Source organism: Takifugu flavidus, chromosome 12 (genome assembly GCF_003711565.1).
Source record: "Takifugu flavidus isolate HTHZ2018 chromosome 12, ASM371156v2, whole genome shotgun sequence".
In the NCBI taxonomy this organism is placed as follows: domain Eukaryota; kingdom Metazoa; phylum Chordata; class Actinopteri; order Tetraodontiformes; family Tetraodontidae; genus Takifugu; species Takifugu flavidus.
In genome coordinates, this window is record NC_079531.1 from 5,665,994 (window position 1) to 5,692,823 (window position 26,830).

The 26,830-nt window shown below is 46.4% G+C and overlaps 1 protein-coding gene across 3 annotated transcripts in view; it reads left to right on the forward strand.

The window, feature by feature from the left end:
* Nucleotides 1-26,830, forward strand: part of cadm1b (cell adhesion molecule 1b) — a 104,824-nt gene that overhangs the window by 42,828 nt on the left and 35,166 nt on the right. For 2 of the 3 annotated variants that reach the window (XM_057049747.1, XM_057049749.1), the window contains exon 2: nucleotides 26,691-26,711. The exons of the other annotated variant lie outside the window; for it this stretch is intronic. In XM_057049747.1, the coding sequence (XP_056905727.1) occupies nucleotides 26,691-26,711 (21 nt within the window). The remainder of the gene's footprint in view (nucleotides 1-26,690; nucleotides 26,712-26,830) is intronic. 3 annotated transcript variants of the gene reach the window in all.

Here is a 26,830-nt window from a genome sequence, read left to right on the forward strand (position 1 = left end):
CGGCTGGAGGAGTCACCTTTATCCGATTGAAACAAATGAGATATACTCAAACTGAGACATTAATTACAAAGTTTATCTCCCGGCTAAAGCACACTAATAAAGGACACTAATAAGGCATCCATCATAGCTGGACTCTGTGGATATGGCTAAGGGCACCGGCCAGAGGTCACCCGGTTTGATGAATGGCAATCACATATGATTCCACGAGATATTATTGGCATTATTTTCCCCACAAGTTGCATAAATGCCCTCAAACTATAGAGCCACATCTACCTGTATGTCCATGATAGGGAGTACTTTTTTTTTAAAAAATGGATGGGAATGCACATTTCTATTACATAGTTAGCTTTCAGCTTTCTTTTGCTTCCAGCCAGCAGAACTCAGGGCAATCATCCACATTTGGCTTTAATGGTAGAAGACCGACTGTGAGACTGCAGAAACCCCACAGGCCCAAGAATAATCCACCAGGTTCCAAGACTCTCAGGGGCTGGAGGCACACTTGAGCCTGAATCCCAAACCTGTGGCAACGATCACCACTAAAGATCTATTACTAAGTCGACTTTGACTTGGTTTTAAGTGTAACATGCGCAAAACAAATATGACTTTTGTTTTTATTCAACAGCGATCCATGTAGGTCTCTCATTTGGTTGTGCGTTAGCTCACTTTGCCTTTAAACATTTATCACTGGTTCTTCAGATGTTCAGTGGGGGGGGGGGGGGGGGGGCACAAACGTGGGCCAGACTTTAGCTCAAGGCTTGTTGACACCAGTTTTGTCTCAGGTTTGATGTAAAATGGAGTCCCAACTTGTATTCAAAAGGAAAAACAAAACCAAAAAAACCACAGGCCTGTTCTAAAGACAACGCTGTTATTTTTGTTCTATTATCCTTTATGGTTTCAGTCAGCCTCATTATCTTCACCTAAGGTACAGATATTTTTCAAAAGAAGACACAATGCTGTGAAAAGAACTCTTCTGCTCTACTGCCTTCACTTCCACAGTGAGGCAAATTGTCCATGCAATGCAATTTCGGTGACCATATTGTGGCTTTTGGCAGTGACTCAGAATGACTGTCTGACATCTTCAATCGTCTGCTAAGATTGTACCAGCTGTCTCCTGTTTGCTTTCTAATGTCTTCTTTGTTAACGTTTTATCAGCTGTCTGATAACGGCATCACTGGAGGGCAGGCTCCCTCCAGCACTGGACTGCAATCATACAGATGGTACTTAGCGGAGGTCCGCGGTTTGGACGAGCCAAAGTGAAACAGACAAGACTCTGATTCGTGCCAGAGCAGCAGATTTAGGCTAGTACCACTAAAATGTTTGTATTTAAATATTTGTAAGGCTTTTTAATGTTTCATGCTATCCTTTTCTGTGCTGCGAGCAGCTGTGAATAGCAAATCTTTCCCCTTCCTCTGGGCTACACGCCACCTCTTAAGGGTGGGTTAGACACAAAGAGCTGTCACAATAACAAGCTCTAACAGTTGGATACTAGCTAGTGTTTATTAGCTAAGCATTTATCGCTATTAATCAGGCACGTTTCCATGACAGTTTTCGCACCACAACCCGAGTGCCTTCCGGTACAATCCGACACCACTTCACAGTGGGCTGGGTCAAAGTAGCATGGTGGACTCATCCAGGGATGTCACTTCCCATCTTCCCATCAGTACTTTGCAATCATGCTACAAAGGTACCCGGTACTGTTACCTAACGGGAACCCCTACAAACCGAGAAGAGCCGAGGAGTTGCTAATGGGAAAGCTAAATTTGTGCCGTCTCGTGCAAGTAAGACATCATTTTTTCCCAGCCAGTTTCTTCTCGTTGCTCCACATGCAAATGTTGCTATGGTCAATCTGCCCCCCCCCGATGGCAACCCCAGGTCTTCATCCTGACATAAAAAATCCCTTTCTGAATCAAAATAAGAAATAAAAGCATATAAGAAGAAAGCACAAACCGTTTCTTTTCCCCATTCTTTAGCCCTTGAGGGGCGGACTGTGATTTTCTACTTCTCTAGTTTTTGCTGTGGTATTGTCTTTTTCGTACCGGCTGTTTTTCCATTAAAGACCATGAGCTTCACACGCTGACCACCACTGTTTGTTTGCAAATGTAATCGAGGCCGTCATCCGCCGCAAATTAAAGTCTCCAGCATATTTCAAGCGGAGAAGCGGCCTGCGTAATAATAACCTCCTCTTTAGCTGCACATAATGCCTGCTGTGGTCGCTGGTTGGGCTTGAAAGCACGGTGCCTTATTGTAGAGCAAAAATAATCTCCTTTCCCCCTTCAAGACAGCAGGAGCTGGCCCCTGCAGCCTGACCGAAGCAGCTCCTGCTTTTCCCAGGGACGGCCGTCTTGTTTCTGCATGTGCAGCTCATCTGTCAACAGCCAGACCCGGAGCGGCTGGATCTTCGCCTGAAGACTTTTAAAACTCTGGCGAGAGGTCATACATTGAATTAGAGAGCCAGCGGGAGGGGGGGAATTTTGTGTTGCTGGAGCAAAAGCACAGTATTAAACTGCGTCTCCGTGGCAGCGGCGCCTCCAGCGTTGCTGGCCCTGTCAGGCTGGACCTGGCCTGTAATGTGAGGTCTCGCTTTATTACCAGGAAATACATCTAAATTCCAGGTTTTTAAGGTCAGTCTTTAGCTAGCTTCTCAAAATTGTAAAGAGTTTACATGGTTTTAAGGTGTTTTTTTTTAAAACCCATGCACAGATGTGCGTGCTTCTCAGCGGAAAAAGTTCACCATTGCTTGTAATCGTCTTATCGAATTCTCTTGTGAGTAAAAATAGGTTGCGCGAACGATACAGGCCGGGTGCCTTGAATGCATTTTCTCCCTCAAAATAAACTATTTTACATCCCACTTGGCGTACATCAGTGTTTACCTGCTTTGAGTCACATCCTCATCTGAAGCATTGATTGTCTGTCTTGGTGTGATCCAGCTACCTGGTGGTCGGCAGAATGGTGTGAAAGTATTCACAGGACTCTGCGTGTGTGAGATAAACAAAAGGGATGGGGAAGGAGGCTCAGAGTCTCGTCCACGGGGGGCCTGCCAGGTACTTTGAAAGTTTGGAAATATTGAGTGCGCGTACAAGGCGAGACTCTCGCTGTGGGAGGGTTTGTCACTCACGGCCGTCACTCTTCCGCACTTTCCCAGGGAGAAACCTGTTGATGCATCTGCAGGGCTGCTACGTGGTTGGGCTGCAAGTTTATTATCCAACAAACACAATAGTCAAGGGTGACGTGAACAGAGCAAAGACCAGATTGGCTAAAATGGATTCAAATGACTTCTAATCCTACTCAATCACTGTTTACCTTGAAGGGGATTGTCTGTTTTTTGCATATATTTTATGTTAGAATTAGTTTAGAGGTTAGGGATAATATAATCATTAGCAAGTGTAATAAAGAGAAGCAGTCAGTTGATCCTTCCTTGACATGACTGTTGTTTAGATATTAATGATCGGGGAGACGATCAGGCTGAAACTGTTAAACAGCCATCGTAAAACTGGACAGCATAGTTTAGTGGTGTTGATAAGTTTGCAAGAAGAATGTGAACTTTGACCCGGCCATCTGGGAAACAACGGAGAACAAGGACTGTGCTAGCATCCAATGGAACTGGAAGGAGAAGACGAGGTCATCCAGTCAGAGGACAACATCGGACTGGATTAGCATCAATAATGTGTTTCTATAAAAGACTGGGTCAAGGGATAGTTAGGTGTTCAGACTTCATGCCCCTACAATTGACTTTGTTATTGTAGGGTTTTGAAACTAGAGCTCTGTAATATTTGTATCTTGAATTGATCCTATTTGCTATATACATTTTGAAATTGGTATTTTTCTCCTTAAAGTTTTCATTCAGAGAACACGCAGACCGACAGTGACACACTCGAGGATATTGCGATCCAACAACCTACAGGTTTTAGCCTCGTTATGGTTGTAGTGCTACTAAGCTGGATAGCCAGGCTCTTGTCTTCGTCCCGGTGCACGTGCATGTATTTGTAATTGATCTATTGGGGAAATCCTGTCACCTCTGCTTTGGTAGAATTTCAGTGATTCCCTGTAAAGGCTAATGGTAATTTCAGCCAAGCTAACATATTTACATGGAGTTTTAAAGTCCAGTTTTAGTCCGACAGCCATAATAATTTGTTCTTTAGGTGTCATGTAAAGCTGCTGAGGAATTTTCCCAAATTTTAGCTACGCTAACAGTGCGGTAACTAAGCCCTATTCAGGCAAAGATGTTCCCCACAGACAGTGGTTGAGATGAGATTTTTTTGTTAGCGTTTCAATAGATGTGATTGGATGGTTTAAAAAGTGCTCTCAGACCTCCTCTTAGCCCTCGTAATTCATGTGAAGTGCACGAATAACGCGGCGCAACACAGAAATACTTATTTAAAGTGCAATCGCCTGAAATTTACCCTTAACCGTGCTCGCCGCGCTCTCATTCAGCCCCGCCGACGAACAGGAAACGGTTCAACAGTCCGTACAGTCGAGCCGTTAATGCGTCACGCTTGGATAATGGAGTATTCTGGAAAACCAAACTCCCCACCCCCGGCATATACTCCCCACGTCAGGACTTGAAGTGTTTGTCATTTTACTTAATAACACGACCCCTCTGCGGGGAAAACGGAGGCGACCAGCGGAGCCGCGCAGGGTTGATGGAGGGAAAGAAGCCTGGTTTTTTTGCCGGCCTGCACGGGCGGAGGTGTGAAATCCACTTTTGTTTTGCCAGCTGACACGTTTCACAGCATTAGAAAAACATCTTTACCACTGACATATTCTTGGATCCATAATTTACAAGTAGCAGACAATTAATAAATAAAAACAGCTCCGCTCGTTCATTATTAAATCAGCTCTCTGAGTCTCGGTGCAGCGGGGTCGCCCGGGTCCACGGTCCAACCCCTCGTCGGCGTCTCGACCGTGTTCCCTCTGCGTCTGCAGGAAAATTTTTAATCTTTTCGAATTTAATTTCACCCGGAGTTTAGGGCCACAGCGGGTGCATTCGATGAATCTTGGGGGAGTTCTTGTTTTGAATAGATTGCTGTCTCCCAGGTTGTGGCATCGGTGGGTTGTTGTCTTTTGTGAGCGGTGAGATTGTTTTTCATAATATGATAATGCATTGTTTGCTTGTAAATTGACCTGTTGCCCACATCTGGCTCTTCGAAAATGACTTTGGATTTTTGGAAAGAAGCATGAATAAAAGGAATCCTCCAGCTTTTGTTTTCGGTGCCAAACTCACCCGACGCTTTATCTCACGGCTGAGAACTGCCAGCCGTTTTCTTTCATGCTCCACCAGCGCGCAGGTAAAATATGCACAAAGGTAAGAGGCATTAAAATGCAGTCGGTTAAACGATGAGATTATTAGTGGTTTATTATTAGCTGGTGTTGTTTTTGGACTGAATAACCTAAAAATTCACCTACATTCATCCCACCGCACAATCACGAGCTTGCAGGGAGCTTCCTTTAAATATGTTCTTAATACTCTGTTTAAGTCTGCTTAAGTAAAAATATTAGGGAAAAAAAACCCCAGCATAGAAAGCAGATAAGACGGTCGTGATGTCTTGCATTTAGGGTTGAACTTTTCAGTCTGCACGCTTCGACAGGCTCATTATGCAGCGTGACAGTTGATATTTATCCAGTTGCTTTTACAGTTTCGTCTGCTCTTGGAAGATTTTCCAGGAGATTGTGGCCGGGGCGCCATGATTTTTTTTTTCCTTTTTTTGGACTGGCGATGAGCAAGGCAGCACGGGCCAATCGATTCTGTCAACCCCCCCCCCAAAAAAAACAAGGTATCTCTCCACAAGACTTAATTTGCCCGATGACGCCGTCGTGTTGCCACTGAAACGACGTCCTCAGCTGCATTAAGGCTCTTTACGTGATCTGACTTTTGGACAGGCTTGACTTCTGTTTACCCTGATTTTGTGTTTTCGACATCACAATATTTAACACATCAACACAGGCACATTTCGAGTTGTGTAGATCACACAGCCCCTGCAGGAGCATCCTCATTATCATCGCCGTCATCAGCGGCAGCAGTGAGTCACTACTGGCTGCACGGACGTCTGGGCTAACATAAATGCCGATTACCTTTTGACTAGCGTGTGGAGGCATCAGAGCTGTAGAATAATTGCAGTTTCTGCAGCGAGGTTACAACCTTTTCTGTCTTTCTTTTGAATTCCTCCTCGCTTCCTTCTCATCACACCACAGTGATTGGATCAGCCTTAATACATGTATGAGAGCCCGCAGCACATGTGCGTTTTAGACTGGTTATATCAGCTAATCTGTCCTTGACTTTAAGCAAACAAATAGAGTGATGCAGCTAAGCTAAAGTCGGCAGCCATTATATATGTTTTAAAGCCACCACAGGGCTCATTACCAGCTCCACAGCATTAATTTGTGTAACGATACCACAGTGAGACCCACAAATAGTGAGTATTTCCACATTAAAGCCCTGCACTAGATTGTTTATTGGGACTGCTAACTGTAGCTAACAGGGTTTTATGGTGCATTTGATGCCGTAGTTCTGCTCTCTATCCTCAAAGGACAACATAAATGTAGAATGACCGACGTGTCAGACTTAGCATTAATATTGACAGGATGCAAAATACAGTGATGGCCTCAATGTTGAAGACCTAACAGATCAATAGATCATTCTCCTCCAAAACATGATAATTTCCCCATAATATTCATGAGGTTTGCAGTTGGCTGCCCTCAGCACAACAAACATCAGATGAAGGGAGTTCAACTGTTTCCAACCACTTTGAAATTCAAGGCTCGGTACCTTTTGCAGCAATTATATCACATCTGTCATGTTGACACATTTCCCAAAAACTTCAACGCTAATATTCTCTCATATCGTCTCCAAACCAAACTAAAGCCTCTCCTGTGAAACCATTTGCTTTATCTTCCTTCTTGACCCCTATTTGCTGGACGTGGGTCAAAGTCTGGACTTTGAGGAGGCCGGTCCATCATCTTTAGTGTTTCTCCAGATTCACAGGTAGTTCTGTACTTCAAAGAATGTTCATTTAACAGCTTTTCCAGTCCCAAAAAAAACTATTCAACATGCCAGCAGGTGCAATTTCCTGGCGTGGCCTCATGTGGGAGATGAAGGATGAGGAAGATCTGCAGAACTGCTCTTCAGATGGTTCAGACGGATCTCCTCTGAGCAGCTGATCTTTTGTTTGGTACGATCTCCTCGACCGAGTGACATTTCTTTAAAAAATTAATATACATCATCTGGTAGCTTAAATAGCATCACAACCTCAGGGAAGTAGCTCATGCTGGGATGTCGACAAGATAAATGTTTGCTCATTGCATTGTAATTATCTGAAATTAGAGCACACCAAAGGCTTTCCTCCCGACATCAGAGCATTTAGTAGGCCGGATAGATTGGCAAAAAAATTGCCTCCGGACGTTGATCAAACACTGAATTCGCATCAACTCAGACAGCCAGTATTTGCTAAGTTTTAGGTTTTTTTGTAAACGGTGCTCGTATGTAAACACACTTCTCATTTCTCAGGGAAAAAAGACATCATTTTTAGGTTTTGTTCTGAGTTCGGAGGCTGGCATTTGGAGGGGAGATGAGTCAGTGCTGCATTTTAAACAAATACTGTTGACATTCACAATCACACCTTTGAGAAGTTCTGCAAATAGCCACGCAGACGGGCAGAGCGTCCCCAGAGTGAAGATGTGTCCTACTTAGCAGGCGATTAAGAGGCCCAATTTAAATCCTTTGATGAGCGGCGCTCAGCCACCATTCGGGACGAGAGGGATCATTCAAGAATTTGTCTCGATTTTGGGAATCGGAGAAACAAACAAATAAAAGTCTTATCTTTGCGAGGAGAGACATTTTATTTCATCTTGCAGGCGTCAAAGAAGACCAACACGATTGACTGAGTCTGAAAGCAGTTCCTGTGAAAATACATAAACGGAAACAAAACAAAAAACAAAAAATCTCAATGGGAATATTTGGAATAATCCCTGAGGAACAAATTTTGGAGATTTTGAGGCTTTCGGGGAATATCGGTAGAAAGGATCTCTTCTGAAGCCCCATTCGGTACAATTAGCTCTTCTTCTTCTTTTGAAAAATCTGGGCCTGTTTCAAACAGAACTGGCTGAAGTTCTGCAATGTGAGACCTTGTTGTGAAGAGTGGTTGGCTGTCTTACAGTGCCTGCAAAAAAGTGTCGCTCAGTTGAGGTGACCCCCTAAAAAACTGGAATTATTCCAGTGGTCCAGCTAAAAATGCATGTAAACATCTTAGAAAATGAATTTTAAAAGAACAAAAATGAATTTGTTCATATTTGGATGATAAAGAGACACACCTCTTCTCTGCCATCTCAGCTGCTAACTTGCTAGCGCGCTATTGTTTATTGTTGTTGTTGTCTGTGAGGTCATAGGTCAACCTGAAGTGGCCCGGTAAAAGCTGACACACTGCAATTTGGCCCCTATAATAACAGAGGCGTCGGGATTTCTCCCAATCTCCACTCTCAAATGTGAATCGGTGCAAAGTGTTTGTTGTTTTGTTGACTATTGATTAAGGAAGGTTGTATTTTGCTTGATCCGGTAAACCAGCAGCGTCACACAGAAATGTGATTTTCAGTTCCAGATCGATACAGTTACACACGCAGAAACCAAGACAACAGCACCAGCGCAACGCCACCACCGTTACCGCTGAATGTTTGCTTATTGTATCATAGGATACCACATTATTAAAGTGTGCAGCATGAATCTATAAAGGAAGACTTTATTACAGGCATATAAGCTTCTCCCTCTATATTAATGCTTTAATGCTGCGCAGTAAAGCATGATGGGAGGGGACATAAAATCAGCATCACACGGCGCTGAATAGCTGTAATATTCGCGGGTGAGGGAGGACTCATACATCCTGGGACTGTCACCGGCTGAGCAGGAACAGGCGGTAATGTTCACAAGTCCACCTGGGGTGGGGGAGGGGGGAGGAGGGGGTCGTGGCTCAATTCAGGGTTTTATTGTTAATGTCTGTTGAAGTCGGTTCAGCCGCCGCCTGAACTCACTCACTGGGGACCGCGGCTCTCTCTCCGCTTCCCTGTTTTCGCTCGCTCTGAGGAAGTCGATTTCCCCGCCAGTCGGCCGTCAACGAGATGCCCTCCCCTCGGACAGGCTGGTAAACCCACTTTTTAATCCAAACTTTCAAACAACTCAACTCCGAGCTCCTTTCTCCCCGGCTAAAAGCGCCAGATAGGATCACCGTCCATTGTGACTGTGGGTTTTAAGTCCTCTGGAAGGTCATCTCGTGCCCCCGGCTCTCACCTCCAAAGCTGAAGTGCTCTCAGGAGCTCGGCAGAGGCTCTGACCTTCCGCTTAGAAGGTTCCTCGCCACAGAACACTCAGCCTTCCTGCGCCGGGTCAAAGAAATAAAGGTACCTGCTACCTTTGAAGCACTAAATTAAACCTCAAGCCTCAAAAACCTTGAAAAAAAAATGCCATTAGCCATCCCAAAGCAACCAAATAGCATCAGCGGACCTTTAAAATCCAAGGAGTATAGAGGGAATTTTGGTTTCAGCTTCCCTGGAGTTTAAATTTAGCCATTGTCTTTCTCAAAAATGCACTACAGGCTTAATGAAAGCTCGCGCTTGTGTGAAAGAAAGGCCTGAACTTTATCCGGTGTCATTTATTCCCGCAGCAGTGCGGACGTCTTCGCTGGCACCGCAATGAGAAAAGTACATTACATTAATCTGACTAATGAGCTATCACATGAAATAAATAAATCTACAAGAACAATTGTGTATTTTATAATAAGAAGTGCTAAAGGCCACTCAGATGAAAAATTACCCCTCAAAAGTCTCGGTCTCGAGAATAAATCTGACTTACGCGCTTTGTTGACACACTGGTGGAATGTGAAGTAGATTTTAATAATTGATCACCAGGAAGTGCAGGGAGATAAGCAAAAGAAAGGCTTTTTTGTGTTTGAATTACAGCATCTTATTGATTCCCCTTTGCATTTGACACTTAGCGGAAGAGCCGCAGACTTGGGGATTATTTATGGCTCCGTCCTGACCTTAACACTTCCCCGGGAGATTAACTGCCAAATCTGCACCCCCAGAACAGATAAATCAGAAGTGACGGCAGTCATCAGAGCGGAGAGATTAGGTGTTCTCACAAGAAGATACATCATTATCAACAATAACAAAGGTGGCGCCGCATCACCTGTACGCCGGCCACTTCATTTAGGGTTTTAGCTTCAGAAATTGGCTAAAAACAAAGGCGGGAATATGCGAGAGGTCCATGAATCAGCCTTTTTATTGCTCATTTCAAGATAAATATTTTATTTTTACACCGCCTTATCTGGACTAAACAATGTTTCTCTTACCTGTTCGCATTGGGCACTAAGTCAATTCGGGCTGAAACAAAAGTGGTTGGAAGCGCTATTTTACCGCGAGGACTATCTGCCGCCGCGCCAAACTAATTCACAGCAGCCTGAGCGAGCGATCAAATGGAAATGGAAATTCTAGCGGCTTAAAGATGAATCTCAATTTCCCCCTAAGAGATTTTGAGTGTTCTGCCAAAATGTGTGATTCTGCTCTTCACGGCGTTGATACCGAAGGCGAGCTGGCTGATGTCGGCCGCCTCTTACTATTAAAATTGTTTACACTTTGTCTGCGCCCGACGCGGCAGAACAATAGCGGTTGTGCTTCTTTTGTTATTGTTTTCAAATAAAACAGGCATTTCCGTGCCGACAGTTGGAATTCTCTTTTACCAACACTCAAGAGTTTATCAGGTTCCTTATTTAACGATTAGGCTGCCAGGTGATGTTTCCACTTGCCTACAGACGATACACAAGACCTCCAAAACCTCTTAGTAATAGTAATTCGAACCATATTAATCCGGCATGAGGGGCACGCCGGAGGTTTTAAGGAAAGACAGTCTGCCACAGGAGGGAAGGCGAAACGGGTTCAACTGCACGAGGAGGGGGGTGTGATCAGACACAGGTGATACACATGAGGGCGTTCAGACAGACAGAGGAAGGGTTGAACAGACTAATGTGTAAATATTGTTTTACTGGATTAAGCTAGCTAGTTTTCCCCAATGACAGGGCTCAGTTTCATCAACTGGTTCTAAGATGCCCCCCCAGCACCTACACAGCTCCAATGACTCGTCTCCTTGGTTTTTAGAGGTTTCCAACAGGTGAGACTCCTTGGTACCAGGTGGTACTCTGCCAGGGGTTCCAAGCGAGCCACAAACGTGACTTCAACAGGGTGCAGGCCATTGATTGGCCAGGGTGTGACATCACTACAGGAGCCGTGAGAGTGGCTTCAGACTGTCCGTGGGTGGTGTTTTTCACCTGTAGCTGGAAACGAGGGAAATGGCAGCATGCGACCAGTACTGTGGCCCAACAACGAGGCACAGATGTTTTTACGCTCAACGTGACGACCCCACATGCATTGAGGTGAAACTCGACTGGAGTGAAAAAGAGCCAATAGTGAGCTGGCACTTGACGCCTCTCCCGTCTGAGATGAGAGGTGTTTTTCACCGCAGTGGCTCTACGATAAATATGGGAGACATTTCTGAGCTGCCGATGATATATGCATGCCTACATCATTCCTTATTGAAAAGTGATGCTGCAGGACCACTTTGATGAATTACCGTCCGCACAAACGTTACCTGTGTGAATCTCACTCAACGTGAGCGGCAGAACTGTGAGCATGGAAGTTCCCCACATGCTCCCGCTGCCTTCTTCCTCATACGTAAAAGCGATTGTCCGTACACAGCCAGGCGCTAACCATCGCAAACGCCATCAGTGTCGTGATGCTGTTTCCCACTGTAGCGGCTTCACTGAAGAGCTACTTGAGAACAAAGCAGTGGGCTATCCTGCACTAAGAAAGCAACATTATCCGTCGTGGGGCTAGCTTCTCAAGTTTTTAGCACCCCACATTTCAAGTCAAGTCCGACTTGCTTAAATTACAGTCGGAGGCAGTTTAGAGGTGATGTCTGTTGTCTCTGTTACGACAGTTCCAAGGGAAGAGCCCTCTGTGCTCGCTGAATTCATGTTTTTTAATGAGGAGCATCTTTCCAACAACATTCCATACCGATCCCCAGGACACGGTATGAAAGGAATGAGCTATGATCAGCAACATGGATGTAAACTACCAGTGCGGCGTGAAATATGCAACAGTCACGCGCGCATCGCCGCTCTTTTAAGCCGCATTTTTATCCACACAACCGACTGAAGCAATAAATTCAAAGCGTGTGGAGGCAGAGACAACATGCTGAAGTGATGAAAGAACTGGGCACCGGGAAGAAAAGCAGGGAAAAAGAGAGAGAGATAGAGAGAGATGCCAGCCAACATGAATTTTGTCACTAGGAAACACGCTGATGAGCATAAAGGCACAAAGCATAAATGAGATCGGTTCTAGAGAGTCAGTTCATCTTGTTCTTGTGAATATTCATGTTCACACATCACCTGCACGAGCAGGTATATTCAGCCAGAATAGGACTAACCGGTGTGCATGCTAATATGCGGCAGTGGTTACGAGTGTTAGCAGTGGATTACAGGTGACTGGTGTTTGGAATCTTTCTCCTCTGATACCCTTTGAATGTGCTCACTCCCTTTGAAGCCGTGTCAGTTTTAAAAATATCTCGGCCCTTTTATGTTTAACCATGCTGGTGTTTGCGCTCAAGTTTTTTTTCCCCCTGCTCTCTGTCTTTTACTCTTTTTTTGGGAGGAGAGCGAGGATGAAAGCAACAAAAACAGGCAGCATCCATCAAACACGCACGGGGGAAAGTGAGGGAAAAGTCCTGCGCGCGTGATGAGGTGCGACTTGTTAAAATCCGAGCGGAGGCCTTGTTGTGTCCGCTCCTGGGTGGCGAAGGCGCGGCGGCAGGCTAAAGGGGACGAACGACAGGCGGAACCTGTCAGAGCTCACTCACCGACCGACATGCACGCTTTTTGGACGCTAATGAGCTTTACAGTATGTGCGGAAAAGGGCCAGGAGCTAATTCGCATGCTGAATGAGGTAGTTAATTGTTCATTGTGCATATTCCTCTACTCCCATGGCTCCTCTGATTTGGATTCATTTAGTCTTTATTTTACCTCATTACACAGACTGTCATTATTGCCTCATTGTGTGTGAGCTGTTTTGCATTCATGGAACTGACTCTGCTAATTAAATAAAAATAAAATCAAGTCTTTAAACGTTAAGGTTTTTGTGGTGAGCGGCGAACTAACTTGGCCACAGGAAGAAAAGCTCTGAGCAACAAGTCGCACCAACCCCTGCTTATTCATTTCTCCAGAACTCCTGAGCTGAATTAGCAGGCGAGCTGTTCTCCTGCTCATTACACAAATCAAATACGAGAGGCGGTCATCGGAGTATCGCAGGGAGTGGGCTCGCTCGGTAGCTCAGAGCAACAGGGCCGGGCTGAGGATGCAGAGCAGCAGGTCGGCAGGTTTGTAAACCCAAGGATAAAAGGGTCTCTCATCCTGATCCTGCGGTTGCTAAGGCTCCCAAGCTCAGTGGCGAACTGACAAAATTACGTTTGTACGCTGGCAATCCCTGATACACACCCCCCCCCCACAAGCAGTGGTCTTTAGGGGAAAGACTGGCAATTTCCCCCCTCAGATGCCATTTTTCCTCCATCGAAACTCCAATAACATGTGGTAATTCTAGCAGCGCCGCTGAAACCTGATCTATAATTGGTCGCATTAGAATGTGAAAGAAAAGGCTGCCGGAGTCATGATTGCATGTTTCCGACATTACGAGTGCGGGTGCATCGACTCCGTCTTGTTAATCATCATTTTGGATCCATCCCCAATGCTCCCCGAGTGACTGTGTGTGTGTTCTCGGTTGTTGCTGTGTGGGCAGCACATCCCCGAGGGTAGCACCCTATGAGAGGAGTAATGGCAATAAGCAGATAGAGGGGTGATTTGGACAGAGAGGCGTCTCTAATCTCGTGAGGTGTTAGCAGTTGTGTGCCACAGATTAGTCAACCCCTTTAATTTCCTCCATGATCGTCTCATCTGTGTTCATCACCTCCTCTGGCAGCGACCGCTGTGCAGCATCCCACATCCCTAATATTATTAGCAAATGTGTGTGTGGATATAATACCGCTGTGAAGTAAGAATATACCATCACCAGGGAGAAACTTTGCCACATCGAGCAACTTGGAGGTGAGAAAGTTGCCTCGCGGCCAGCTGTGCACACACAATGGCCCCCTGCGAGTGTGTGTGACTCTGTCAGACCGATGGACTCCTGGATTTCTTGGCGCGCACTTGATCAGCGTGGAGTCTTTGATGTCGCCCTGTAAGATGTGTCACTTTGATCCGGAGCATAACGAAGGCACGCTTTATAGGAGACGGCAGCGGAAGATAAGGCAAACATAACATAATGTTTCTCCTCACGTTGCCTTTTATCTGTCCTCACATTCTCAACCTACTTTAATGATAAATTGGCTCATTCCCATAAGACCTAAGACACAAACGTTACCTTTGAATTGACAGTAGAATGTATGCTAATGGCGCTGGTGCGGCGCGTCCCCAAAGTATTTACAGGGGCGTCGTGGCTCTTTACGGTGAAGCAATTTCAAATTAAACCCTGTGAATTGCTGCAACCTCATGTGTCCACCCTAAGTCGTGTGGGCAGCACGCTAGCAACAAGTTGGAACTAAGGGAGTCCAACTCTGCGTGCTCACCGCCATATTATATGAGTTTCTGCTTCGTTTAGCTCGTTGTTGTTTGGGCCCATGAGGATAAAAAGAGGTAAACGTAACCTGGAAACAGTGGTGGCAGAAATAAAAACACACCAATAAAGGTTTAAGAGAAAATAAAGATGTAGAAACTTTGGAACTGCATGCGGACTTCAGATATTCTCCTAAATAGCATTTTCTTTTTTTTTGGAGGATTTCTTTTAAAGATAGCAACCAATTTCTAACCTGCAGATACAAGCGGGGGCGACGCAGAGAGAAATGGTCAAAAACCAGCATAGAATTCACACCAGCACCAATGATCTTTAAGCAAACCGGAGCAGGTCTCAGTCGATTCCAACCTTCCTTTTGGTAAACATTCCTCCTTGGATTCGCTGCCAGGTGGGTGGGAAAAGTCACTGTGGAACGTGGCTCCCTTTTTAGAGTATCCAGCTCTGTGAAGTCACAGCCAGCTCTCTGTCCCCGCCTCTCTGGCTAAACCCCCACATTTGGGTAAAAAAAACTTGCTGATGTTGAGGGATGGTCCCAGGTTTCAAGGTTGTGGTTCTGGGGGACCCAGAACTCATTTTCCTGGATTGACCTGGAGTTACTTCAGGGGGAATAAAATAGATTGCCATACCAGATTACCACCCATTATTTTATCCAATCAAATTAAGTTGACATGTTCTTGGAATCACAGGCTTATAATAGCTTCCTCCCTGAGTTGCTGCAGTCATGCTCCATGTCCAAATTACGGTCAACAAAATCCCAAAGGCAACACAAAAATAAAACATTTGCTGACATTATTGACACCGGAGACGCAGGTGAAGGAAGAACTTGGACGAAACACTGAAAGAGCAAAACCTACTGCGCCTGCAAACACAAATAGCTCCCCCCGCAATTGGCGGAACTCGGGCTGGTCTCTCAGGTGCTTGTGTTTTCCTCTAGCACGGACATAAAAAGTGCTTACTGGCAGGTGAAAATGGAGCTGGGAGTGAGAGAAATGGCAGCATTCATCTGCTGTCTTGGCCCTTTAGAGTTCAAAGTTATCTATCAGGAATGCTCCAAACACCCATGGAAAGGACACCTGGGGGGGGGGGGGGTCTGCACTAGAGCCAGGTTCTGCTGGTTATCTACATGCTGAGCAACTGCTGATGGGTTTAAACACTATCTGGCCAATCCAGATTGTCTTGTCAGGAGTGAAAGCGCCATTAAATCTCCGACCCTCATTCGGTCGTAGGGCTGCAGGAAATGGCGGCGGTCCCACTGCCAGCCGAGGGTCTTCCAGTCTCTGGCGAGGTCACGTGGAGGAGTGAGCCTAAATATCATCTTGTGTGTTATCAGCTTGTAGAAAACAGCAGCGCTCTTTGGCCTAAACCTCTTTACTTTACGCTGTGGCGTCCATCGTCCTGTCAGCCCAGCTATGGGTTGCTAACTTGTCTCGCTCCCTTTTGACCGTTATGGTCTGTGGGGGCAGAAGTGCAAGAGTGTTAAACAATGATTCGATTGCACGCATATGCTGTGGCATAGACAACGCCCCAGTTCAGCTCGGAACATGCCCAACCGGATGATTCCAGCGTCTAATCTGACGCCGCGCGCTTAAGTTTGCAAAGCTGAACAGTGACAGTGAAGAAATCAGCCGAGTGGCGGCGGGACTAAAATAGATCACAAATCTGGCAAAAATGCAATTATACCGGAGCCACTCTGAGGCCCTGTTCGGATTTTACAAATGAAAAATATAACAAATAACTCTGCATGCTAAAATGAGTTTCTTTAGGGCTTAATCAGTGGGAGGAGATGGAGACATTAACAACATTATGGATCACTACGACGCTATGACTGATGCTTTCTTTTCTCTCGATCGAAATGACCTCCCGTGTCCTCGGTTTGGACTTTATTCATCCAGAAATGGCAGCAGACACATTTGTAGCCAAATCTAGACAAGCACGATCTGGGTAGAACGGGTCGGATGCACAGTCACAGGTGGAACGGAGGTTGTCCCGCTGCGGATCCAATCTTCCTGTTTATCTGCAGATCATCCCTGCAGGTCTGAGGAGATAAGGCGGCGGCGGTGAGTCGAGCAAACCAACTTGGCACAACTTGTTTGCCTTGGACTCGCTGCTTCTGCATATGTTTTCTACCTTTGATCACATGCTTTTCTCTGTGTTTCCTCCCACATTCAGAAAACATACCCTCCAGTACAGGAATAAAAACCCAGCGAGCCTCGCAGGCGCCGAGGCTAATTGCGGTCCTAATATAGAATAATAAACCTGTGCTTTGCCCACCCAGCTGGTCATGATGGTTATGCGTCCTCGGGGACGGGTTTGAACGCCAACACCGCTCAGGCTCATCGCCCGGCTGCCTTTTTTTTCCCCTCTCCGTGTTTGACTTTGCATCTGTGTTCCCAGGCTGTCAGCGTGGCGCATCGGTGATGGTAACACGTGGTCCCCGCGGAGGGCGGGCTGACAGCTAGGTAATGATCAAAGAGGCCGTTCGCCGTGTCTCGTGTCTGGAGATACATCTGTACTGCCAGCGCCGCTTCTTTTTCATCGGCTCAACTCCCAAATAATGCTCACTTGTTTCTCACACATGCGGGCGCCAGGCCGGCGCAGTCGTTTTCACACTCCGGCTACCAACACATTTCTCAGATCCAGCCTTGCTCCTCGCTTCGTGTCGCACCCTCTTCCTTCTTATAAATTGCCGAAAACGCTCGTTGGCTTCCGTGCCGAATCGCAACCGTCACCTTGACTGGGCCGCATACCCATAAAACCCGAAGCCACCCGCTCTCCGGAGCGCCGGAGCTCTCGCGGATCCCTTAACCTCCATCCCGTGTCCACGGTTACCAGTCTGGACCGCTTTACGGCTTCTTTGTTCGGGATGCAGCTTTCTGTTTAATCAAATTGAAGCAATACAGATCATTAGTGTGAGGAGCTGAGTCTCTCCTCCGGTTGGATGTTGGAAATGAAGTGTGTTCTCGAGGACGGGTGTTAAAAAACAACTCCACTTTATTGGGAAGATTAAAATTGGAGATCCATATGATTGCCGGGGGGAGGCGAATCAATCACTAATTAACCAATGCGAAGGTAATTATGTCGCCAATCAAATACATCTACTCAAATCAGGTTGTGGAAGCGTGAAGAGCTGATTAAATGATCTATAAGGGCGACTCTCATACAAGATCTGCCCGCGCTCTTAATTTTATTTTTCATTTTGTTTTGTGCAGAAAAATCTCTTCCTGAGCTGCACATCTTTCTTATGAAGTCCTTGGCAGCGTTCAGCCAGGATATAACAGTCTTCCGATAGCTTGATAGCTTTTTAAGTTTTTTTTTTTTTTTTTTTTAGAAATACTGTACAAATGTGAGCCTTGAACTGCACCCGCCGATATTGAAAAGACTGTTATCAGTCTGTACTGAAAGATGTGCTGACCGCGGGGAAGGAAATAAATTAATAAAAGGAATTTTTCGAATAATCCTTTGTCTGTTTTTAAAACTCGCCGAAAAATGCGTCGTGCAAAGTGAGTCTGGGCACGGTTCGGTGGCCCATCGTAGCTTTGCAGCGGTTCACCGTCCACTGTCCGAATCCAAAGACTCACAATCCTTTTATTTACCTTTTCTGATCGTCTCTCCCAAAACAACCTTTAGCCCAAATCAGCTGACGTGTTCGGGACCTTCTGTAGGAGCAGAAACGTAGGTTAAACCGGAGTAAAGACGATCGCTTCTCAGCTGCTTCCGGGACGTTTTCCAGATATAAACACAGAGATGTACAGGACTGTGCCAGGCTAATTGCTTGCATTTTGTATTTGACCTATTCGACTCGAGGTTTTCACTGCCATCTTGAGATGTTAATTGTATGCGACACTCTGTTGGGGCGGTGTGTGTGTGTGTGTGTGTGTGTGTGTGTGTGTGTGTGTGCGTGTGTGTCTCAGGAAGAGGTATATATGATACCTCTTCCAGAGATTGTGACTGATTGTGACGGATCGAGCGCTCGAATGTGCAGCGAATCAACCCAAACGTGAAGAAACATGGTAAATGTTTTGACTAGCATGATGCTAGCTCCCATATTCTGACATGAATGGCTACAGTTTGTGGAAATAAGGTGCCAGAATTTAACCAGATTCAAGGAACTTTACCATCATACCAACAGAATTTTACACATAAGGTGATAAACAAAAATTTGCACTCGGGTCCTGGTTATAATGTTTTAGGGGCTTATAAGGGAGCTAAGGGGCCTCTAAGGGGATAGAAAATAAAATTAGGCCTTCTGTGGTCCAGATAAACTCTAGTTGCATGCGTCTCATGCATCCACAGTGCAGCAGCAACACTTCCCAACCACTAACATTCCCACAGCTGGCCGGTTTCTGTAAACTGGTTTTCTCTACCAAGCGTTTGTGGCTGTCCTCGCTACACCCTGGAAACTGTTTCTAAGCCAGGAGAGTAAATTGACTCAAGCTGACTTTTTTACTCTGAATGATGAGATGTATTTATAGTTGTTATGATCATATGACAGATTAATTAGCACTTCAACACGCGCTGAAGTGCACTTTTATAATAAGTAAGATTTAACCGTCAGGATTGGCTGTCAAGACAAACGAAGAACAGCAAGGCTCAATGCCACAAACAGTCTTTATGTATAAGAGAAAGCAGATTTATTATCATTTTCTTTTTTACAACATTACAACGTTGAGGTTATAGCACACTTCAGAATTGCATTTATGCATTAAATATTATGCAATATTATATATGAATTAATAAAAAAAAGATACACTGACAATGGCAAGTTAGCAATTACACATTGTGAGACATGATGGCAGGAAATGTAGCAAAAATATAGCTCTCTTTTGGCTGGGCCGCGAGGATAATTCTTAAAAATGTATGTTAAGGCTCTTCACTGCTGCTCCAGTCTTCTCCTGTTGTCCTCGAGCAGCAGAGCAGTCGAGGCGGGACCTCTTTTCCAGATGCGAGCCTGGCAGCCGATCCTTCAGAAAACCCGGCTGAATCCCTGAAAGGGGGTGGGTTGCTGTGGAGGAAGGCGGGGGGTGCGGCAGATACGTAGCTGGCAAGCGTGAAAAGCTTCAAGTGATTGATAGCCATTTGTTTTGCCCGCTTAATACAACATAAACTCTCTGGCGATTCATCACCAGCATGAGGGGTTTCCACGCCGCTATTGCAAAGCCCTCTAAAAATAATTCATTTTCCGCGCGCTGCGAGCCAGGCGCTAATGTTAAATATTCATGTGGGTCCAGTTTAAATGATGTGGCCATTGGCACACAGTTAGAGCGCACTCGGCGGAAGGCAGGAAATGTCAAGCTGTGAATAAATGAAAGCGGTGGGGCCGTATATTACCCTGCCGTTGTGAATTTACTGTTGCCTCCATTTTGTATGACCGCTCCAAACAGATCTCGTTTATAATCAATACACTCAGTAAAACACGCCGCATATTGCCGCGTTGGCAATAATCCGCCCTCGTGTTTACTCATCCCTTATTCCCCGTTTGGTTGTGCTGCCTAATTTGTGGCCCATGAAGGCTAACAGAGGGCTTTTCTGGCTCTTTCTGCAGAGGCAAGCGGACGGACCGCGAGCTCCCTTCGCCTTCATGTCTTTCTGTTTGGGGTTTTCAGGGGGTAAAAATCAGAGCTTGGCGGCGAGATGTTGCGGGCGATGAGCTGAAATTGTTTTGAAATTAAAGGTCATCTTCTGCTGTGATATCAGCGAGCACCGAGGAGGGAAAGGGCAAAATCTAACAGAAGTGACTGTGCTGAGGATCCATTTAGAGGAAGTGATACAGAGAGTGTAATGTCTGCCGTGCATCATTTGGGTGGAATGTTAAATGGCCTCGTATTGATAGACACTCTCGACTCACTCATACTCTCACACGCTCAGACACACACATGCAATCTCTGACTAATGAGGCCTGGGGCTGGAGATGGTTCCATCAAGGAACCCCCCCCCTCTCTCTTTCTTTCCCTCTCCCGCTCTTCTCCTTTTTAAAACATGCACCTGATTGATAGCAGTGATTTGAGCGAAAGAGAGGAAATGGGAAATTGAAAAATGGAGGAGGGAGATTGGAAACAACGCGCTGATTATAAACTCCGAGGAAACAAAGGGGCCTTCCCCCCCTCGCCTTTTCTCTTAGCGCCAAGGTAGCAGGTGCGGGGTTGACAGGCGCCTGATTGAGGCCCGCGGAAGACATTACAACTGCAAACGAATGGAGGGTGTTTAACGGCGCCGGGTGTGGTTAACGTTTGGGGCTGATAGATGTGATTATGAGACTCTGAGCGCCAGACAAACAGGCACAGGTGGCACGAGGACCGGAGCAAAAAAAGGGCCCCGTAATATTGTTGCCATGATGATAATCCGTCTGTACAATTAATGGTATGTCATCGGCAAGGTCATCGGCCTCGCGAATGTATTTGATATGCCTCCCGCTGCGATAATAGAGCCCCTCTGTGCCATGGACGGACACGCAGCAGGCGAGCAGACTGCACAGGTTTCTCATTATGGAAAAAAAAAATAAAATCAAAGGGGTGTTAAAATTAGAACAACAATTACTGCATTCTAAATCCACCAGCGTGCGGAGTAACCTCAATTATCTCGATACCACTGCTATTTATCCAGGTCTTCTCGTGTTTGTGGCCTCATATTTCAGGATAAAACGAAACAATGGCACTTTTAGAAGAGCTGAATAAATTATGCGGCACCTCTAGCAGCGTCTTGGCTGAGTCCCTGGTGGTTTAATATTCTCTGAGAGCTTCCAGACAGCGAGCGCTGGTGCAGCAGCTGTCTCTTGACCCTGCTGGGCCCTCACTTACCCCTCGGACCACCTCTTCTTCTCAGGGTGGTCTGCAGCGGTGACAAGTCTGTCAGAAGCATCCCCTAATATCCTAATTACCTATCGTCAGGGCGGCACACACCGTGAATAAGCAGATATCGTCGCCTGACTAGACTGGAACGTGTTCAAGCGCATACACCCCCCACACACACCCACCATTGTTTCCATAAACAGCACTCAGGAGGGTTTACTTGGCCACCGTTCTATAGGTGAGGTATTACAGCGTCTCCAGAATAGCAAGAATCCCCCAAGACTCCTTGAGAGGCTTTGATTTGTATGGTTCCGTGTGTGCGTTGATCTAAGCTGCGTGTTGAATCAGAGCTTCGGTTTCCTTCCGGTGAAACAGAAAACACACACTCCTACTGCAAACTTTCCTCACTCCCAGGGACCGAGAACACACTTAACAGTGAAAATACCTCGGAGGGGCCAAAACACACATACAGACACACTGACCTCAACCTTAAAGCCATGGCTTCACCCTCAAACGGTCCTTTGAAGACATGGGGACCAGCCAAAATGGCCCCAAGAATGTCCTCACTTTGCTAGCAGAACGAGTCTTTTGCCACTCCATATATTAAAGGACACAGACGCGCACAGACAAACAGAAACGCGGCGTCACTGGAAACAGACGAGCCAAACGAGATGTGATGTGTCACTCTGCCAGAGGTTAAGCTCTGCCTCGGCTCTGAGCGAGGATCCGTCCTCGCTGCACAGTTCCCCGGCACGTGGCTGCACTTCGGTCAATGCTCAGTCAACTAGTCCACAGAGTGACTGATTGTTCCTATAGGAAGAAGGAAATGATTGTTCCTCCCAGCCAATGTAGTTGCCTGGTGATTTATAGGCCTTTAAAGTTACTGCATTTGTCACAATCAGCATTAGTTAATAGTGTGTTACTGTAATACTTTTCCTGCCTTTTTAATGTTGATTCAAGACACAGTTTCCACTCAGACAGTCCTGTTTTATTATGTCAAATTAGCTTTTGATGGATGCGGTTTGGAGCGAGCGCTTCTCTCTCTTCGCTGCGCGCTTATTCACGCATTTTGATGGCGTTTTATTTGCTTAACAGGGGGAGCTCGTTTCCTGTCATTCGAGTCTGTGCAGCCTGCCATCCGCAGCGCTCACAAGCGTGTTACCGGCCCCCTTTTTTCTTGACACAATCGGGAGAGTCAAACGCTACCTGAAGATATCGTTAAAACTCTGCGGCTTTTTGTCCCCCCCCCTTTTGGAACCTGCAGAGATATTTTAGTGCCTGTTGTGAATGACAGGACCCAGGCCCGCCGACAAGATTACGCGTCTTGTTCCTCTTTTGAAGGCTTATTTTAGCTTTTAATTCGGGAAAACATCTATCATCTCTGATTAATGCGCGATTGCAGATGCCCAGAGCGCTTCACAAAGATGAGGTCACCGCATTGAATGCACTTGTGCTAGTTTTTTTTTTCATCATCCGTAAGAATTTCTGAAGGATTATCCCTTAATCTTTTAGAGCAAAAGCCTCCAGATACAGGCATCCTTCTGGCTATTCTGGACCACAACACAAACCTTCCGATTGGACGTTTACAAAGCGTGTCCCATTAACACAGTGCAATTAACCTGCTCTGTGGGGATATTTGCAAACTGTCCCTGCTATTACAGTTTTATCGAGCAGGAACATGAATTCCATCATCAGTTGGTCCCCCAGATTAATATATTTTAGTTGACTCAGGGGAGAATTAATCTGGGTATTCCCTTTAGTGTTTACAGGCGAGCGTTTTCTGATATCTCGCTGACAGCTCGAGCAGAATCGAGCTGCATCCATCAGGTGATTAGCCAAAGAAACGGGCGGGGAATGTAAATAATATGTCTAAATAACACAACGCGTTTTCTTCCGAGACAAGCTGTCACGGGCGTGAATCCTGCTTTTATCGCAGTCAAAAGCCTCCGTCAAGCACAAGAAACTGTTTGCTTTTGAGAGCGTCTGAAAAACAATGTGAACTCAGAGTCCAGCACAGGCCCTCTTCAAGAGTTACAATCGCATTAGGATTCACTTGGGTAAACAAGACTGATAGTTTCCTCAAACTGTAAGGGTTCCAGGTTCGCGCTGATTTAACAGCTGGCGAGATTTGATTTGTAGTTTTTCGCGTAAATGGTTCTTTGTTTAAAACATGCAACCAAGATTAAAGAGCTTTTTTTTTACTGTTGTTGAAACAAAAAAAGAATCAGGCTCATCAGTAACATGAGAACTATTAGTTGCCATGGAGATGCATGATTGAGCTAGCATCTTTCTGCATTTAACTGTATTTCTATACATGTGGAAGCATCCGAGGCGAAGCTTGTAATTTGGTTTAATGGAGAATTGTTCAAAATAAGATTAAACGGACGATGAGCAAACGTGGTCCCCAAAGCCAACGACAGGAAACGAAGGGGCCCTCAGCAAAGAGGCAGGACGTGTGATAGGCGTGGCATTGATGGACGGTGGGTCAGAATTGGCATGATTTACTTAAATGTACCAATTCAGACGGTCGGCGGAAGGAAAACGTGGGCAGGGTATCGTCGACGCCCTCGTCCATCGTCTCATGACTACAGCGTTCCCAAAATGAGCAATAGGTGCTGCACACCTCCACAGAACATTGTAGTTTATGTGGAAAAAAATCAGCTTTTTGTATGCTGACATGGAATAAACTGCCTAATACTACCTTAACTAATAAAGCACCTTATTTCTCCCTGCTACCTTAATTTGACTTGATCCCGGAGACCTTAATGAGGCCATCCTGATCAGCATTTCCACGTCTCTGGGTTCAGTCGGGATTCATGTCCCTAAATCTGAGTTTGTAAAGTGAACTTGGACAATTCTTTCCTTTGATTTGCTTCGTTGGTGGAAAAAAAAACCTCTGTTCTCCGCTGTTGCTGGTGTTTATCGGGTCCACTCTGCGGGAGTTTGCCTCTCCCTTCGATTTCCTTGAAGAGAAAAAGTTTGAAGCCCACCTCTGATCCATCTAATTAAATGAAAACACAGTGGGCTGCACACAGTGAGGCAGCGTCGCCCCGCGCACGCACAACCACACAGAAGTCCGTCATCCAGCTGTGTTGTGTCCTGTTACACGGCACGTTCACACGCTAGGTTGACGTGCAACAAGCTGCAGTTTATGAGCATAGATAAGCAAGGGAATGTTTTACCTGAGCATTAATTTAAAGGCATCACACTAGTTCTAAGAGGAACTGCTGCCTCATTAGTGTTACCCCATTGCTTTGACTGAGCAACAGTGTGAAGATTCAGGCTCTACGCCCCTCTAACCACAGAGACATCCAGTCCCTGGAGGTTTTACTTTGCCTTCCTGTCTAAATACTCAGGGTATAATGTTTATTTTGATTAATATGAGTTGAATAAAAGGGCCAGCAATAAGGGAAGGTCATCCAAATGTCAACAGTTTCCATGAGAAGCTGCAGCCGCGTGGGTGGACACGGTGAAACGGCTGTTCTCTTCCCTGACGCGACGCTGCTCATTGTGCGAAAGGGCGTGACGAGGCCCGGTCGGAAAAGGTGAGGAGAAAAGGGTGGACGTTATTTGGAGGAGGGTCGGCCCTGTCCCACTCGCATCCCCCCGTGACTGACAGATTAGCACAATAGCTCGACTCGCGCAAACGCCGCCGCCGAGCGTTTCCCTCCCGAAATCTGTCTGTCAGCGCCGTCTAAGCAGAGTGACAGCCATGACATCTAATCAGAGCCAGGCTGGCACCTCATAACTTCCCCTTAATGTGCTGCAGGTACAGAGGCGAGAAGGGGAGCGTGGCAGATGCCGCTATTTATAGCGCCCACAGAGGCCACAGCAGGAAGTGGCGTGCACCGAGGGGTTAAGGACGTGCCGGCATACCACAGCGCACCCCCCCCACTGTCAGAATTCGACAAGATTATACACTGCTGTCATGGTGACATGTTTTTCTGGGTTGACACACTAACATAAAATGAGGGCACATTTACTACACATACTAGATGATGGCAAACAGGCATTTACATAATGTTGCTACAACCTGATAATTACCTGGCAATTAAAGCAACTCCAAATCTTAATTAGGGGCTGTCCTGAGGGCTGGTCGGACTGGCAGACACAGCTCAAGGCCAAAGACTGGGACAAAACGGATCGGCTGCAGATGTTTCCTGCTCAAATCCCTCTCAGCCAAGGCGCGATGGCCCCCTGAAGCCTCGTTATATTGAATAATCTTGTAATAAAGATAAAGTTTTGAGTGACAGGTGGAGGTCTCGGCGACACGGGCAGCTCCAGGTATTGCAGCAGCCTCCTCGACAATGTCCCAAAAATGTGTTTCCCATCGCGTGCAATTTGTCACTCACACGTCTTTGTCCTGGGGGAAAAGCTGACACCTGGAAAAATGCACAAAGGAGTATAACAAGGACACGTGTCACACCTTACACCCTTATTATGCCGGCAATGACAAGTTGGACAAGCAGTCGCTTTAGTGCGCGGCGGGCTCGGCACCCGGGCCGGCGCCATGCTCACTCTGAATGGAGGAGCTCCAGAATGGCAAAACAGTATGAAGAAATGTGTGTGTGTGTGTGTGTGTGTGTGTGTGTGTGTGTGTGTGGATGGGGGGGGCATAAAAATGGAGATATGGGCACGCAGCAGCAGAGGGGACAGAAGGAGACGCCTGTGTGTGCTGTGGGTGGGTTGTTTGTGAATAGCAGACAGTGAATGATAGAAGCTCTCCCAGGGGCCCAGGGCCCCCCCGAGCACCGCTGTGGGGGACTTGGGAACGTGCCAGTCTCCCGTGCCCCGTGAGATGCCGGCCTGACTGGGCACCGTTCCGAGTGGGTGCTCTCTTCTCCAGGATACACAGCGGATCCCCGGGGGGAGGCAGGGGTGGGTCGGGTACGCCGCAGTGGCTGGAATCTCAATCGGGGGACAAATGGAGGTGGAAAAACGTCGACGTTCCATCTGTACGTCCTTATTAAAAACGGTTGAGAAGGGAAAATGGCTCATTATGTCCTGATTACACACACCTGTGGACACAATACAAAGCCGGATTATTATAAATCAGTCATTACGGGGCCTTTTGTACTTATTTGAATCGGAGTGTAATTACATAAATGGGGCATTATACTAACAAATGTTTAAATGAAATAAATAAAGCCGTTTACAAATGGAACGGTTCCAGGTTGACAATCTCCTTACTCATGATCTGTCTGTCTGTCTTCTCTTTCTCCTCCGCTCCCGTCCTCGCCGGCGCCACAACAGGAGCTGCTGAAACCGTGACAGGTACGCACCCCCCTCACGCCCTCCCACCCCCCGTCCGTCCCCGCACCCCCCTGCTACCTGCTGTTCATTTGGAAGCGCTCGCTCCTGCCTGTGTCTGCTGATTGGCGGTCTGCGGCGGT